Below are 16,608 nucleotides of genomic sequence, written 5' to 3'. Positions count from 1 at the left end.
GTAAAAAACATTTTGTAATTGTTAAACCATTGCAGACAAATTTGATTTAAAATTTTATTTCTTCAATACAAATCGCGATTAAAGATAATGACGAGTTGAGAATTAAATAGTCATGTTTACCGCAAAACGTGTGTGGTGTAAATGCGGGGTGAAATAACGGTCGAAGGACGTGAGGCTAATTTACATATCGAGTTGAACGATAATTCGTGACGCGTATTACCGGCAATCATTTCTGCGGCTGATCAATAATATCGCGAGAGTTTTCGAGAATCGTTTCCTCTCATCTCTCACCGTGGTTTAGACGTTATTAAATGCAAAATGACTAATTCCCTCGATTACGGCACAACGGTCATACACGCCGGCGAGCGATGTAATAAGCGCGCGGTAGCGCCTGGAAAAAGGATAATTATCCACTTATGACGGGGCTTGCTTTAGTTTAGCATTATTAGCGTGATGCCGGCCAAGAGCGGCGGTTCGTTAAATTATTACCTCCAGTAACTTAAGGTAAACCAAGAGACTTTATTTACCACTGCGTTACTTCCTCGTTTGTGTATCAGTAAGCTTTTATCTTGAAAATGATTAAAAGATTGCGATATATCATATTTTCTCTCTCTTTAGCATGTATACATATATATCATAACCGCTGTGGTATTAATCACATGAAAGTTAATCAGGTTTTTTTATTTAATAAAAATAATTCTCGTTACAAATTTTAATCATATGTTGACACTTACAAAAATAATTTACGTTTTCTTCGCACATCTTTGCTCCGCGTTTAATTTCTGATTGTCCTACATTACTTTAGCAACATTGTAATTATTTTTTCTTCTCTTTTACATGCTCTTTCCCGATAAGAGAAAAGAAAATACGTGTACGCGCGGAGAATTATATATGCTGCGCTTAATTGCGGATTTTCGCGAAGAGAAAAGCAGAAAAATGGCGAGGCCAATATAATATATTCTGACGCCGGATTCCATCTTGCGCCGAATGGACAATTAATTTCTCGCGCGCGGCATCAATGTGCAAAATTGATAGCCAGAACCTGACATATACCGGCCAAGTCGGTATTTCGTAACTGCCCATTACGAAGTTTATTACGGTTTCCCAGAGTACAACGGTGGCTCTTACCATGGAAACGCGGAGGCGCACGTGGTAGATACGTGTTCGCGAATTACGCCGAGAAGGAACCTGTTAAAATGGCAAATGCTGATCTCTTTCTCTCTCATGTTATCATTAGGTATATAAATTTCAGCCGCATGAAATCTCTTATCGGAGAAACTCGAAAAATTGCGTTCGAATTTATCAAAAGACGCATCTCGGCATATTTTTATTGACGCAGCTTATATAAATCACGGGTTTTTACGTATTGTAAAAAATTTATTTTATCCTTTACTTGAACGAAATCAGTTTAATTTTATTTTTTATTATTTCAATTATTTCGATTTATCTCTTTACGATTAATCTCAACCAACAATTTTGAAAGTCGAAGGTCGCATTAAAACGGGGACTTAACCACTTGAAAAGTTATATCGTTGAGAACATCCTGTAGAAATTTGCATGCATCTTGAAAAGAGAGCTCGACTTCCTGTGCCCGAGCGTCGTGGCGCAACAATTAATCACCGTCGACGGCAATACGTCGTTTTATCAGCTGATTACTTTTCCCTTGCGTCATTAAAATCGGAAACGCAATCTGCGTAATATAATTGTAAGGCCGACTTTTCACGCGCGGAATTATTTATTTCTTCGCGACATTATTTATAATCGATTGCGATGCTGAAGGAACTTGCTTATCGCGGCGACCGACGATATATTATCATCGATAACTGGATACCTATAAGCACCGCCAAATAGATTACTCTTAGATTTACGTCGATGTGATTGAACGGCGCAGAATTATACACAACACTGTGTTACAGATGTGCGTGTAAGGGGAGAGACATTTGCGCGTATAAACGCGAGAGATTAACGCTATCTATGCGAAATAAAATACTTCAATAACGTGGTGTCTCCGAGTTAATTTGTGGCATTAATCAACGTGAGTCATTTTAATCAACGTGAGTTTCTCATAATCTCGTATTTCCGTTGCTATATCTTTCAAATGCTTTTGACACATTCGTATCAATACAATCTCATTTCCGCACTACAATAAAAAAAATATTTGATAACATCTCGAAGGGAAACAAATAATTTAAATTCCGAATTAATTAAAGTAGATGAAACGTATGTCATTATTTTAATTCTATTTTTATCTACTAAGGGACTTTCTCACGACACGTAATTCAAGCAATTGGAAAACATTATATTGATGTATCGTTTATACCTGTCCACTATATTTTCAGTTTCTCACCATTCATTTAATTTCTGATTAAAATCTTAATCGGAGAGACACTCCCCTTCTTTATTATTCCGCTAATAGAGTCATCGAACGAGCGGTAAATAAATCGCGCGTCAGAAAAACGATTTTTCATTAAGCGTCTATGCATACGTAAACGCGAGCTTCTTTCGTGCGAGAAGTTTTACAAAAAGTCACGAAACTTTGTACAGAGAGCCGGCCATCACATATCAAGTAAGATGCGCGGCGCAATAAAAGCGTATATATACGAAGGAAGATATTAATCGACGCCGAGGCCTGTCATACGTAATTTAGAATCGAGTTATCGCAATGTGCAGCTCCATCGGTCAAAATTAATAATAATTTGCAGTTAATGGGAGGCCTCCCATCGTAAATTACGAATCGACGAACGAGCCTTGCTTTTAATTTCGCTTGCCGCGAAAGTGCGCGGCTCCACAGGGCGAATCGTCGTCGCGAAACTGAGAACGGCGGCGAAGATATAACTGTAATTGAACGTGGCTCTTAAATATTCATTAAGCGCGCGGTTCATTCACGTTAAACTCCCGTACGTCGCACGCTGTTTTAGTGACTGTCGTCTGAACGGATAAAAACGAGCGTCAATGACACGGCAGTGATAAATGTTTGTCCTTAAGCTCTCCTCTCGAAATGGAGTTATACGCTTCAGCGATCCTCGATTTTTATATCGGGTCTTACCGGAAGCGGTTTCCCTCTCGCTTCCGGTTGCGTATCCAAGAACGGCGAATAAAAACCGCGTCTGTACGGTGGATCATAATTCATAATTCTGACAGATGAGTAATATTCTGAGGGATAATTCTTATGATATTCTTATGGTATGACTTATGGTAATAATAATATGATGTAGATCTCTTATGTGAATTATATTTTTATATTTTTATTAAATTCTTTAATATCGATTGTCGCATATGATGTGTGTGTAATACATGTATTAAATATTGCAAAAATATGAATTGCAGAAAGGGAAGCCAGCGGTTCTGGGGTCGTCCGCGGTGCTCCGCCAGTTCCGGAGACGATCAATGCGGAGGACGAGCCGGAAACGGACGACACTGGAAGCACGAGTGGGAAGGGCGCCTCGCCGGTCGTGAATCCGCTACTCCAGGAGCGCTCGAATTGCGAGGAATTGAAACATGTGGTCTGCCACCTGGAGACCAAGGACCTCTGGGATAAATTTAACGAACTCGGCACGGAGATGATCATCACAAAGACCGGCAGGTAAGGGCAAAATACTCCAAAATTATCAACTTCCGTCATTTAAGAGGATGATTGATGTCTCAATTGTCATGCTGATTTATTTGTCGGAAAGATAACACTGAGGCAGTGGATGTTGATAAATTTTAATCGCGCGAGAGATCATCTCCAAACGATAGTTAGTTTCAAATTCGAATTTTGTATTTATTATTATAGACATTGAAGTTGTTTTTCAATATCGTGCGAGTTCAATTTTTAAGATAACTTTTTGTGTTACGTAATACTATATTGCATAATACGATTCGGTGATTCATATATAAATTGTACGCAATTTGCGATTACTTTGGCAAACATCAAAGTTGACGTAATAAATAATAAATTCAATATAGCATACAGTAAAATATTTTCGAATTTGAAATAAAATAATTATTTCATTCTGAGATGATGCTAAGATCGAAAGAGACAGTCGCGCGTTTCACGACGCGATCAATCGAAGGATCGCAGGCGGAAACAATTCCAGCCTCGTTTTCCTCGAGGGAATAAAGCGAGATCCCCGAGGCAACCAGATGTCCCGGGAAATTCCCTCGAGACGATGTATCCCGCTAATGCATCGCAGGTTAGATTCCTCCTGGACAACGTCGAAGCGATTGACTCTCTCATTACTCGCGACCGCTCGCACCCTTTCGGTTCTCGTCCCGAAACCGCCGTCGCTCCCGAGGCGATGTCGCTGCAAACTCAATCACGTCCCGCCACGGGTCACGACACGACACCCACGAAAATTCCCGAGGGGAACCCGACGATAGAAACGGGCTAGGCTTAGGGCGAGAGGTGTCGTTACCCTGAGCAAGCTGTCACTCGCCTGACACGTTATACCGAAACATAAGCAAGCGCTCTAATCGCATTGAAATTACGATCCTTTAATCGCGGGAATTGAGTAGGGAAACCCCGGAGAGAGAATAGCATTATATATTCAATAGTTATGAAACTGTAACAAAAACTGAAAAATTTGAGACTTAATCTTTAATTTACATGACGTAGAAAGTATAATATTGAGAAAATACGAAAAATTAAAGTATAAAACAATATTATCTAGGAAGTTTCAAATTTTTTTCACTGTTTTAAAGATAATCAAGCTGCTTTCAAAATTTAATACAAATTTATAATTTTTATTTATAAGAAACAATTTGGTTTTAAAAAAAATGAAAGAAACGAAATTGAAAATATCAACGAGACAGTATTATGCAAGATCGATACAATTATCTATTCTGCGGTGCAATTATTTGTTCTAAATTTATTATTTCACAAATACTGATCGTGTATAAAAAGCATAAATAAAATCGTAATAAAAAGGGTTATAGATGTAAAACAGATTGCGAACAGAAACGGCAAGAGAGAAAGAGTAAAGACACTTGAATAGAAAACATCATATGATTCAGGACTATGAAAATGCAGCGAAAAATAATTGACTACATGAAACGTAAGCTTAACTATATACATACATACACATTTCTGCCTATAAAAAGAATCCTCTTTACAAGTAAACAAATTCAACTGCGAATAACAAGAAAGTAACATAATGCAACGCATATTGTACAAATAAAAGGATAAGAATATACACAAAAATATACTGTCCAAAGTAATACAAAGCTGTGAAAGAGTCGAGACTACCTCAGAGCTGGAAAGGAGAGAGGATCGGGAAGAAGGAGAATAAAAAGCGGGGAACGAGCTGGTGGCAAGCGGCGGGTTAAATTGCTATATTGACCGTCAGTCAATTAGTCGGGTCGGTGTAGAAACCGGCCGAGCTTATGCCAGTTTATAAGGGTCCTTGGGACGAGCGGTGGCGACCGAAGGCGTGAGGATTCGAGTGGGATCACACTGTGAGGGGAGAGAGTCCTGGGGGGATCTCTCAGGGCTGCCTCTACCTCTTCGCGGAAGGCAGCCCGAAAAGTTTTATGTTCGCATTCGTTTCGACTCGCGATATACCACACCTTCTCAAACATATATCTCCAACTTAACGACGGAAATGCTAACATCGGACGCGAAGCTAACTATCGAGGGCCGTGGAGAATAATCCTTTATATCAATGCGGTGGATTAGAACGAGTTAATGGTGGAATATGAAATGTAGATTTTTACACAAGATAATTAGAATATATTATTTAGAGGTTTTTTGTTCTTGAAACTAAAGTCAAAATATATATAATGTTAAATATTAAATTATTGCGCAGGAGAATTATTTTCGAATTAATCGTGCTATAAAATTAGAGTCTTTAATTTATTGTTTATATACATATATGTATAACTAAATACTTTTTTTCCGTGTGAATGAAACGAGATAGGGCTTTTATATATAGAGGGAGTCGCGTGCGCCGGTCCTGGACGGAAGTTTGAGATGGGGTGCGAGGATAACATTGAATGGATTCCTCGAGAAAACTGGGAAACTCCGGAAGCGAAAGGAGGCGGAAAAGATGGGAGGGACGACGCGGCCGACGCGCGCCTAATTGCCCGCCACGATGGGCAACATTCCTGCTCTTTATTCCCCCTTATGCGAGGGGAAGAAAGGGGGGATTCGCGTTCCTTCAGTCGGATGCGCGCCTACTCGTGCGTCAGTAATTAGATCTGTGTCTCAGCGACGCTGTTCGTCGCTCCCTTCAGCCGTCAACTTACCGCCCCTAGCTTATATCGTCCCTTAGACTTTCCACCACTAGGCAACTCGAGATTCCCCTTCTTCGAACTCGCTTCAACCCTCTTTCTTTCTTTCTTCCATTACGCTTTTCTCTATCTACTATAGAAAATTTCATGGCAGAAACTCGACTTTTCGCTCATGCTCTGTTCATTCTGCCTCATTGATTTTTCAACTTGGCAATTTTATGCAATTTGTATCGTAAAGTGTAAATCTGTAAAAGAGATTTGTTGTGTAAATGATGAACAAGTATATTTAATTTCTCGACAATTTTTTATTTCATTGAGAAAAAGAGAGAGAGAAAGAAAACGGAGAATATGCAATTAATTTTTTAAAAATATTTTGGATGCCAAAGGATTGTTTTATTTTTTATTTTTAAGAATTCCTCTTTTTTTTCCTTAGAGTTTTCACGTTCTGTGTAAAGCCACTTTTTTTACGATAAAGTGGGAATTTGGGGGATAATCCGCCTGTGAAAAGAAAACACAGGTATCTTTGGAACTTGTGCTCGCGTCACAAGAGAAATGGTCGCGCGAAAGGGGAGAAGGGTTAAAAATCAGGTACGAACGAGGACGAGGAGAGGCAAAGGCGGAATGGTGCGAGGGTGAGGTCCCACCTTCCCCCTCGTTCAATTCATTAACAAAAGACGGCTTGATAAATAAAAGCATTACTCACACTCGTGGCGCTGGCAGGATGAATGCATACCGAGTCGACAAGGACCGAGGAGAAGACGTAGATAAGATCGGCGGGTGTCCCCGCGTTTTAGTGGTCGAGCAGCGGGGGGCCCGACACGGTATTAATGTTTGGCCTCCGAGGCAAAACATTCACGCCAGGTCCCGCGTCTCCGCGGACCCCCTCGTCTCTAACCGCGAATCCGGGCCCATCGCCCTCTCTTGTCCCCTTTTCTTCCGTTCCATTCTCTTCTCGTACACCATGCATTGATGACCATGAGCGGATCAATTCTAAAATTATCGCGAATCATCCCGGATCATTGATTATCAAAACGCAGTGCTTCAATCGTATTGAAAACCTCAAAAGCTTCTGTTCTAGAAAAAGATGAAAAATTAAATTTTATCTTTAATTTGTAGATTTATTACAAAGCTCTAAGAACTGTTTCATATTGAAATTGTTTATTCTTTTTTCAAGTTAAGAATGGTTTTGAATTAAAAATCTCGATCTAATTACATGCATACATACACAGTAATAATGAATTAGTAGTAAAGAATTGTATTTTTATTTTTTCTCTCTCTATACTCTTGCAAAATGCTTAATAAAAATTGACAAGCGCCGAATCTGATAATTGCAACCATTAAAAAATGTTTTAAAAAATAAGTATTTTAATTTTATTTAAATTTTAGACTTCTTTGATTAATAAAGTGTTTGTGTTTGTGTTTGTATGTGCGCAGGCGAATGTTTCCGACATGTCGCGTCTCATTCAACGGACTAAAGGCGGACAGTCGATACGCGGTCCTGATGGACATCGTGCCGGTTGACAATAAGAGGTATCGATACGCATATCATAGGAGCTGCTGGTTGGTGGCCGGAAAGGCGGATCCGCCGGCGCCAGCCCGGCTCTACGTCCATCCGGATTCACCTTTCACAGGCGAGCAACTCCGAAAGCAGGTCGTCTCCTTCGAGAAAGTCAAGCTCACCAACAACGACATGGACAGACATGGACACGTAAGTGTTATTTTTTGACAGATAACTTTTTACCCCTTTTCTCATTAGATCAATCGTTGAACTATGCTGAGTTTGCCTGGATTCGTATAATAATCGAATTGCTATGATTTCTGTCTAATTTTCTAAAGATATCGAATACGTAAAAATAAGAGAAAGAAAAGGAGTATATTAGTTTTGTATCGAATCAGATTTTCAAACTCAATATATGAACCTGGTGAATAAGGACTTAGCAGTTTAACGCTGATCATTTTGTACGAATTATCTTCGTACTTCCGGCATTCTATATCGGCTCGCTATAAAAAGCCAATTCCGACGAAGTGCAGACTCCGATTCGCGTTACAACGGATGTGTTAAGTTTCTTATTGAATTAATTAATTAATAAGCCCCATCCGTCTCTCTATTTCTCGCGCAAAGGCATTCGGTTAATTCCTCGTGACACCTGTCAGACCGCCGCGAAGATCGGTCTCTATTATTAAGCTGTTATAATGGCGGAATGAGTAAGTTAATCGCGAACTCGTGCTTACGTAATAACTCGCATCGATTTCTCGACTGTGTGTGCCTTGCCGTCGCGTTTTGAATGATCCGCGAATCGGGGAAAAGAAATGGATTAAAATTCAGCCGGCACTTCCTCATTCTCCATCCGATTTAATCCAAGTATTAGAAGGAAGAGAAAAGGAAACGAACATGATTTTAAAACAGATATGTGAGAATAATATCATTTCATAATTTCTAGTTTGATAATTTTTATAATCTTTTTTTTATAATATAAAAGTATACTTTTCCAAATTATTTATAAAAATTAATGCGTCATATATGATTGAAAAAAAATATTCTATTCTTAAACTATATGATCACACCATGAAGAGAATGTAATGACCATTTTTTAAATTAAAATTTAATATTATTAATAAAGTTTTTCGGATTTTTGTATTTTATAATTTTTCAGAAAGAAATATCTTCGAAAAAAGTAGCGTCTTTCGGTTTGATTAATTTTAATTACATGTGAGCACTCTCTGTCGAGCCGTCGACATTTTCTTACGGACCGCGAATTTTTCATATTATTACAGCGAATTTTTCACATTTTCTTGCGATTGCAAACGTGGCTGTTCCGCGACAACTCGCGCATTAAACTTTTACGCGTTACTCGGCGCAGCTGCGGTTAAAGTACGACATTGTCGGCGTCGAAGACAGCGAGTGCACGCCTACCGCGTCCGCCGGTTGTTGCATTAATAAATCGACCGGCATCGATTGTTAGGTTCAACAAAGTTCAGCAAAGTGGAACGCAATACGATGGCATTTTGTCTCGCGGGGAAAGCTTTTACTTCGTACTTATCTTACCCTCTTACGTCATTTCGAAGCATGTTTTTATCTCTCTGCGTAATTTTCTTTTTCCGTAATCGTGCGACAACGTGGGCTTGCAACTCGTAGAGTTTAACGGTGATGACGTTGACGGAGTGCTTATGAGAATTTTAAAAAAGATAAAACGTTACAAATAAAAAATTAAAGCAAAAGTTAGATGTGCGTGCGAGATTTCTAAAGTAATTATAAAGTGATCTTTCAATATGCGAAAATAATATTCAGAGGGGGATATTATTGTGCTTATACAAAGAATTAATTGAGCCAATTTCTCACATTGCTCTTGAAATCAAAAAATCATCAAGAACGTCATCGTTCGTCGCGAACTTGATTGATTGCGACCTACCGCAGGTCTCCGGTTATGAAAAGGAGAAAAATGACGCCGATAAAACGAATTTCATCGTGGCGCGATTTAGTCGCTCCACGGGATAATTTGACAGTCCGTTGTCTCGTTTGTCATAAGACACGGGAATCTCAGCCGCGTCTTCTGTCTTCCCTCGCCCTCCTCCCACAGCTCATTGTCAGCCCGAGCTCCTCTTTCTCGCCGGGGCGCATCGGGGCCCTTAATTCATCGGATGACTGACGTAAATAGGAACTCCGATCGGGGCAGCGCTTCTTCACGGTACTCATTTTGTATTCAGGATATTACACGCTGCCAGACGCGAGCAAAGTGATTCTTTTGAATGGTAACGGGGAGCTCGCCCTGCCCAAAGTGCTCCTCTAATTCATACGCTTTTTCTTGCCGCGACCGATCTCCACCCGTGTTGTGTTGTTAATGCTATCGCATGCTCTCGGCTTCGTCGCCGATTCAAATCCCCGAACGACGAAAGTCGACGCGACGTGAAACTCGATGTAATCTCCGCGCGTCTTCGTCCTCGAAAAAAACGATAAGCCGTCAGCGATTCCGGGTACCCTAATGGGACGCTTGGAAATAAGGGATGGATGGAAATGCGAGGCACAAAAAAAAGAAATGAAAAATCTTATCCGCGTGCGCGATAATATCGATATCGTCATCCATTTGGATCGTTCACTGTTAGTTTGCTTTCGACTTTAATTGGACGATATCGGATACTTGTAATTATTGCGAGAGATCTTCATCCGATTTGCGGGTGCAACCCCGTTTTTTATTTAATAATATAAATTGAAAATTATCAAAATTAATGAATTGTTTATAACATTGCTTTTGATATACGAAGGATTAGATGCTAAAGTGTTTTTAATCATATAAATGACTATTGTAAAAGATAAGGCGATCTTGTTTCAATACTTTGATAAGCAACTTTGAGAATAAAGCACGAGAAGTGTCTGTGTTTGGAAAATCGAGGCTGCGCGTTTAATTACGAATGTATTTCCGCCATTAATCGCACTTCTACAGTCGGCGATACAATTCCGGATAATTTGCAGCTGGTGCTGAACTCGATGCACAAGTACCAGCCGAGGATCCACCTGGTGAAGCGGCCGGACTCGGGCACGGGGAAGCCGATCATGGACCTCGAGAAGGAGCCGCACAAGACCTTCGTATTCCCGGAGGCCATATTCACCGCTGTCACCGCCTATCAGAATCAGCTCGTAAGTTTCACTTTGTTTCTCGCTACCGTTACACTCCCGCCTTTCCTTTTTGCGCTCGCTCATTCTCTTTCTTCTTCTTCGTCTTCCTTTCGCTCTGCCGAGTCTCGTACGTCCGTCCGGTCGCCTCCGGACCTCCGTATCTCGGCCACACGGGACTGGTTCCTCCATTTCGTTCGCCGCGGCTCTCTTTCATCTCCGATAATCGTTTCTGTCGAGAGCAAGCGACCGCGCGCAAAGACACTGGCGTAACACCTCGCGGATATACGTGGTTCATGTTAACAAGTATTGCGAACGCTGCGTTTGCATGTCAATAGAATCACTCGCTTCCTTCTTGAGAAGCAACTGTACGAAACATATTTGTTTTATCTACCTTTAAAATTGCACGTATGTATATACTCGTATTTATTAATATTATTATTTTAATTGAATTCTTTGATAATTTAATCATACATTTTTTAAGAGAGAGTGTTTCCCTCTTGAAATCAATTTTCAATGTGTAACTGACCGTAAAAAAAAAATATGGAAGACATTAGAGAATGCATTAGAATCGATAATATACTTTGGAATGTGTTAAATAGACGACGTATGAGATTAAGTCAAGGGACACACAGTGCACTGACAATGAGAATGCGAGAATCCCTAAATAGGCTCGCCACTGTTAAAGCGCAGCGTGCAGCTATCAAAAGGCGCAACACGTGCAACTGTCGAGGTGATCGTGAGAGGAACGCGGGAGTTGCAATTCCGGTCTCTCTTTCTCTTCTTCTCTCTCGACGAACCTCTCTCGTCTTCCGTGTCCAAGTTCAGATTCTGTGTTCGGCGCGCGAGAAAGACGGACATTATCGTATTTCACGATAGTCGTTTAAGAACCGGCGCGGCGTCATGTGTGGTCCAGGTCAGCGTCGTTCGCATTCCAAGGGCGTCGCGGCGCGGCTCGACGCGGCGCGTCTCTTTCCACCGCCGTCGAGGGAGACTCAATTCCGTCCTGCCCCTTCGCAGCCGCGGCGGCTGGAATTTCGGACCTTGACGTAGATTAGATCTATGATTCTCAGAGGCGACAACGGACAACTATCTAGCTCCGTTTCCCATGTTTATCCTAGTCCCGTTTAATCGATCTTTTTTTCTTTTTATCGCGAGAGACAGCAGCGGCAGGCCCTTGAAGGATGACGGGCTTCTTTCGATCACTTTGGAAAATTACGAATATATTATAATTTCTCTAAGTTTTTTTATTACAAAATATTGAAGTGAAAAAATTATCCGCGCTCTTATTTTTTATGCATATACAAACTTTTTTATTTTATTTAAAATCGAATTTCGAAAAAATGACATTTGCATCAGCTGTTTTATAATATTGCAAATCTTGCGATGTTTTAATTATTAAAGGGATACTACAGGGACATTAGAGAGAATCGCTTACATGATTTTAAACTAAATATAAATTAAAATTTCGAGCTAGTAAAAGCCAGATAGTAGTGCATCAGTTTCAGTAGAAATTTATGTTTCACTGAAACTGATTTGTTGTGTACAGGGCACAAATTTTTCTTGGTGTAACACCAAGTAATATTAAAATAAATTTCAATAAATAATTTTTGACACACGTAATATAACAATTGCAATGACATAGCCGGAAAGAGCCTAATCTAAGTTTCTAGTGTGCAATTTGATCTCGTTAAATTTTATATAAATACCGGATGTTGTTCGCTTTTTCGATTGCGAAACGTTTCGCTTAAACTTGTCGTTCATTTCGACGCAGCTTTTGATCCAATGCAAACGAAAACCGACGGAATCGACTTCGTTGACTCTTAACGGGTGGTCCCGGGGACCGACGGTTACGACGACGACGATGACGACGACGACGACGATGACGACGACGAGAGCGACGCGGCTGTTGATGATGATGATGAGGTGCGAAGAGACACCCCGGCAATTACCTCGGGCCAGTTTCTCTTCCACGGCGTCCTCTCTTTTGTGTCTCTCACTTTCTGCGTCCTCTCGTCTCGTCATTATCGTTCTTTGCGGTTTCCTCGTCGCCTCCGAGTTTCTTCTGTCCGTATGTCGCCGTTTTTTCTCCTTCTTTTTTCTGTATCTTCCTGAAGAAACGCGTCGAATATTGTCGACCGATCGTCGTTTCGATAGTCGAGGCCTTTACGGAATGGTATGTCGGAGATTGTTCTTTCGTGTGAAGCGGAAGTCACGACCAGTGAAACTTTATGCAAAGCCTGTCATGAACATCGGAAAGTTTTAACTTTATACAAGATGTTTTAATATTAACTTTCTCTAGCATTTTTTACATTTTAATCGACATTTTGATCTTTTATTAATTATTAATTAACAATCAGTGTTAAGGAAATTATAGAAAGGAATAAGAAAACGGAATAAAAATTAAAAAGTAATCTCTGAATTCATCTAGCGGCAACTGTTAGATCAGAAATAGTTAGAGTTCGCATTCGCGAATATAGCAAACCTCGCTGTAACTTTTCAGCGAGATCGAAAATAGACAGGATAAAGTGTAAAAGAGGCGGGACCAGAAGCAAAGAAGCAGCAGAGTGATCATCGCGAACGCGTCGATGGTGGGCGCCGCGGTTGTATAAAAGCAAATAGACAGAGGAGGACAGAGGTGTACCGTGGAATGCACGTTAGTGACGTAGAAATGCAGCTGAGCACGCAGCCGGACAGCGGATGCTGCGAGGTAGATGGATAGGTAGATACGACTTGTTTAGAATGTGAGACAAGACAAGCCACCCGAGATTCGGTGAAAGAGGAGGCTACAGTGTTGTCGACAAGATCAAGATCGGCGATATATAAAAAAGACTGCGTACGGAAAGATAGTTGATCATCTAGAGATCTACACGAGTCTGAAATAGTTGCGAGCAAACAAATAAAACGGGAATATTAATAAAATTAATAGAGAATAGATAGAAAGATAATGATTAATAAAATATAGTTTAGCGTTTGGATTCGATATTTATTAAAGACAACTGGTACCAGCAACATATGTTGAGTTCAGCAAAAAGAGGACTCGCGAGTTTATGCATCGCGATGGCAAACGACCTTAGCGCTTCGGTCCGGACTCCCCATCGGCATATCCGTGTATACAATCCAGCGATTTTTGGCATGGATTCCGCGGGTTCGCTCAGGATATACCGGCTCGAAAGCCATTCGTCGCGGTTAGCGCGTTTCCCGTCACTCGTCGTCATCGTCGTCATCGTCACAGTCACTGTCGGGGGTGCGCTCGTTTAGCAAGGGCGGGCTACCTTCTTTCCCTAAAGGCAGTGCCGCGTATCGTTGCAAACGCTTTTTGCTTTCTCCTTCCTCAGGCTTCGCGCTTCCCTTCTCAGGCCTCGTAACGACCTACGCGACCGACTCGATTCGTCTTTCTCGCTCGTACCACGTCATAATTCATAACTTAACTGCCGGCTCTCTTCCTTCCCTCCGACCGCGCTCGACGGAGAGTTCCTTCATCCGTTCTGTCGGGCTCCTTATCGCCCCCCCGATGTCGCCTCCTCTCTCGTGGTAGTCGTGCTCTTCGTTGCTTTCCCCTCTCCTTCCCACGTCATTATAGATATCCATTATGCGAACTAGATATCCATTATGTCTTTGATTTTTTTTCAATAAAAATACAGAATGAACAAAAATGCGAATTCGGAATTTAGCTTTCAAAACGCAAATAAAAAATCATACCTTTTAATATCGAGATATTAGATTTAATTTAATATATTTTTAATTGAAATCTCTAAATGTTATAATACTTAATATTAAGACTCGGTATGTGAAAAAGGATGCCTCGTCAAATTAAAAAAAAATCGGATTCGAGTTCAGAATCCATGTCAAAGAATGTAAATGCGATTACAAGGGTATTTTGTATTATCCAGGCAGAGGAAATGATTTATATTTTTAAGCTATATTTATTAGAACGGTGTTTCGTGTTATTATCTACTATTGCATGCACCGACAAATTTCTATTTTTTAAATTTATTTTTTAAATCTGTTATTGTAGCTTAATTATCGTTCGTTATTTGTAGCCACATTTGCATTACTTCCGCGGTACGAATTTTATTATTCCTTTTCGTTGCTTTGCATTTATTTATCAACGACAATAGTCGACGTCTTCGTCATCGTCTATTATTCGCGGTCCTCGCACTTTGTACTCGCTCTTTCATTGCTCCTATCGAAATACTTAGCGCTTCCCACTTTTAGAAATTTATTTGTCAACAAGGTGTGGTACTCTGTGCTTTGTAGTATATTTCTGGTCGTTATGTTGAAATTTGTCATTTCGGACAGCCCCAAGTTTCTCTTCTCACCTATTGTACTTTTCATTGTTATCTTTATTAAGATGAAATCTCTTTGATTGATCGCAAGTTACGTACTGTATCCCTTTGATGAAGAAATGTCTGTTTGACTTGTTGTTTGCTTTATTGTTAGATTAGCAGTCTCGAATTATATATACATAGACTGTAATATAGAGGCACACTTAATGAAAATTAAAGATGAAATCAGAATGAAATATCAAGGAAAATCAGGCGCGTTTTATTAAGTTTGCTAAGAATATAACCACATTCAATTTCCTGTCAAATAATTAATAAGCGTACTCTAAATAGAATACTTAAGTTAGTGAATGATCGGTTGGTCTCTCTATCTTTATTTCATGCGAGAATAATAATATTTTATTATTTCCATTATTTTTATCAACAATATTCTTTTTTATTTTTAAAGGAAAACTTTTGAGCCAGTGTTTTTAGAATTTTGAAAGACAGACGTATGATAAAATATTTACTAAAATATTAACTTTCTTGTAGAAATTACATAAAATTCTAAAGTTACATTAGAAATAAAAAAATTCAGGCGATATATATATATTATATATATTATATATAATGTCGACATAACGTTAGGGCAATCACCTATATATCTAAGTTATATCAAATTAACATTATATATAATATAATAATATGATGTAAACTTTATACTTCATATAATTACTGAAGTAATCATATGAAATTATCTTAGAAGACTTGGCCTCGGAGTACTTAATAAGTAACGTCTTTTCTTTCTTTACTTTTTCTCGACTGCATTCTATGGCAAAATTAAAAAGAAACACACGCATGATGACCGCACGCGTTTCAGTTCCGAGTACCTAATTGCGCAAAGCAGGCACGGAAACGCAAGGCATAAAGACAAATCCGTGATAATTATGCGATTACGAATAATTATTCTGAGTCGCGAGATGCCATGTCCTGCGGATGCGCCGTTTCCAGGTGTAATGCGCGCTTCGTTCGATATACATACACTTGGTGATGTAATTGCGACACACGTTTAACGACGTGTTTGCGCACGATCGTGGTTGCACATCATCGTGTCCTTGTCGCAGGATGCGACGATTCCCTCCCGTCTACAAAATTGCGGTAAATTAGGTGCGGGTAAGTGCGCATTAATAGTAAATGAGCGCGGTTTACTTTGCAATTGGCGCGATGCGGAAGTATATTGTACATCCAAGGTTGCAAAGCGTGATCGAGCGTCATAAGAATGACATTTTGCGCCGTTTTTTTCTTTCCTATTTTCGCGACCCGGCTAATTCTCATTAATATAAATTTCGGAATAAAAATCGGAAAAGATATGGCAATCTCGTTATGAAAGAAATCAATTAATGTTAATTGTAAAAAAAGACGACTACAAATTATCTCAAATTGTCTGAAAGCTAAATCATCCTTGCCTGTCGGAATTAAGTCGGAAGATAGACATTTCGGATGAATTTATAAAGTCCCGATGTA

At 39.9% G+C, this 16,608-nt stretch overlaps 1 protein-coding gene across 2 annotated transcripts in view; it reads left to right on the top strand.

The window, feature by feature from the left end:
• LOC145933361 (uncharacterized) overlaps positions 1–16,608 on the top strand; it is a 44,352-nt gene that overhangs the window by 15,381 nt on the left and 12,363 nt on the right. For both annotated transcript variants that reach the window (XM_083032988.1, XM_083032987.1), the window contains exons 2-4: positions 3,328–3,583; positions 7,645–7,918; positions 10,679–10,843. In XM_083032988.1, the coding sequence (XP_082889114.1) occupies positions 3,328–3,583; positions 7,645–7,918; positions 10,679–10,843 (695 nt within the window). The remainder of the gene's footprint in view (positions 1–3,327; positions 3,584–7,644; positions 7,919–10,678; positions 10,844–16,608) is intronic.

Source organism: Prenolepis imparis, unplaced genomic scaffold, assembly GCF_030444845.1.
Source record: "Prenolepis imparis isolate NDT839.2.m4 unplaced genomic scaffold, iyPreImpa1.0 SCAF_3, whole genome shotgun sequence".
In the NCBI taxonomy this organism is placed as follows: Eukaryota; Metazoa; Arthropoda; class Insecta; order Hymenoptera; family Formicidae; genus Prenolepis; species Prenolepis imparis.
Note: the sequence above shows the minus strand (reverse complement) of the source record. Positions and strands in the feature narration are given on the sequence as shown.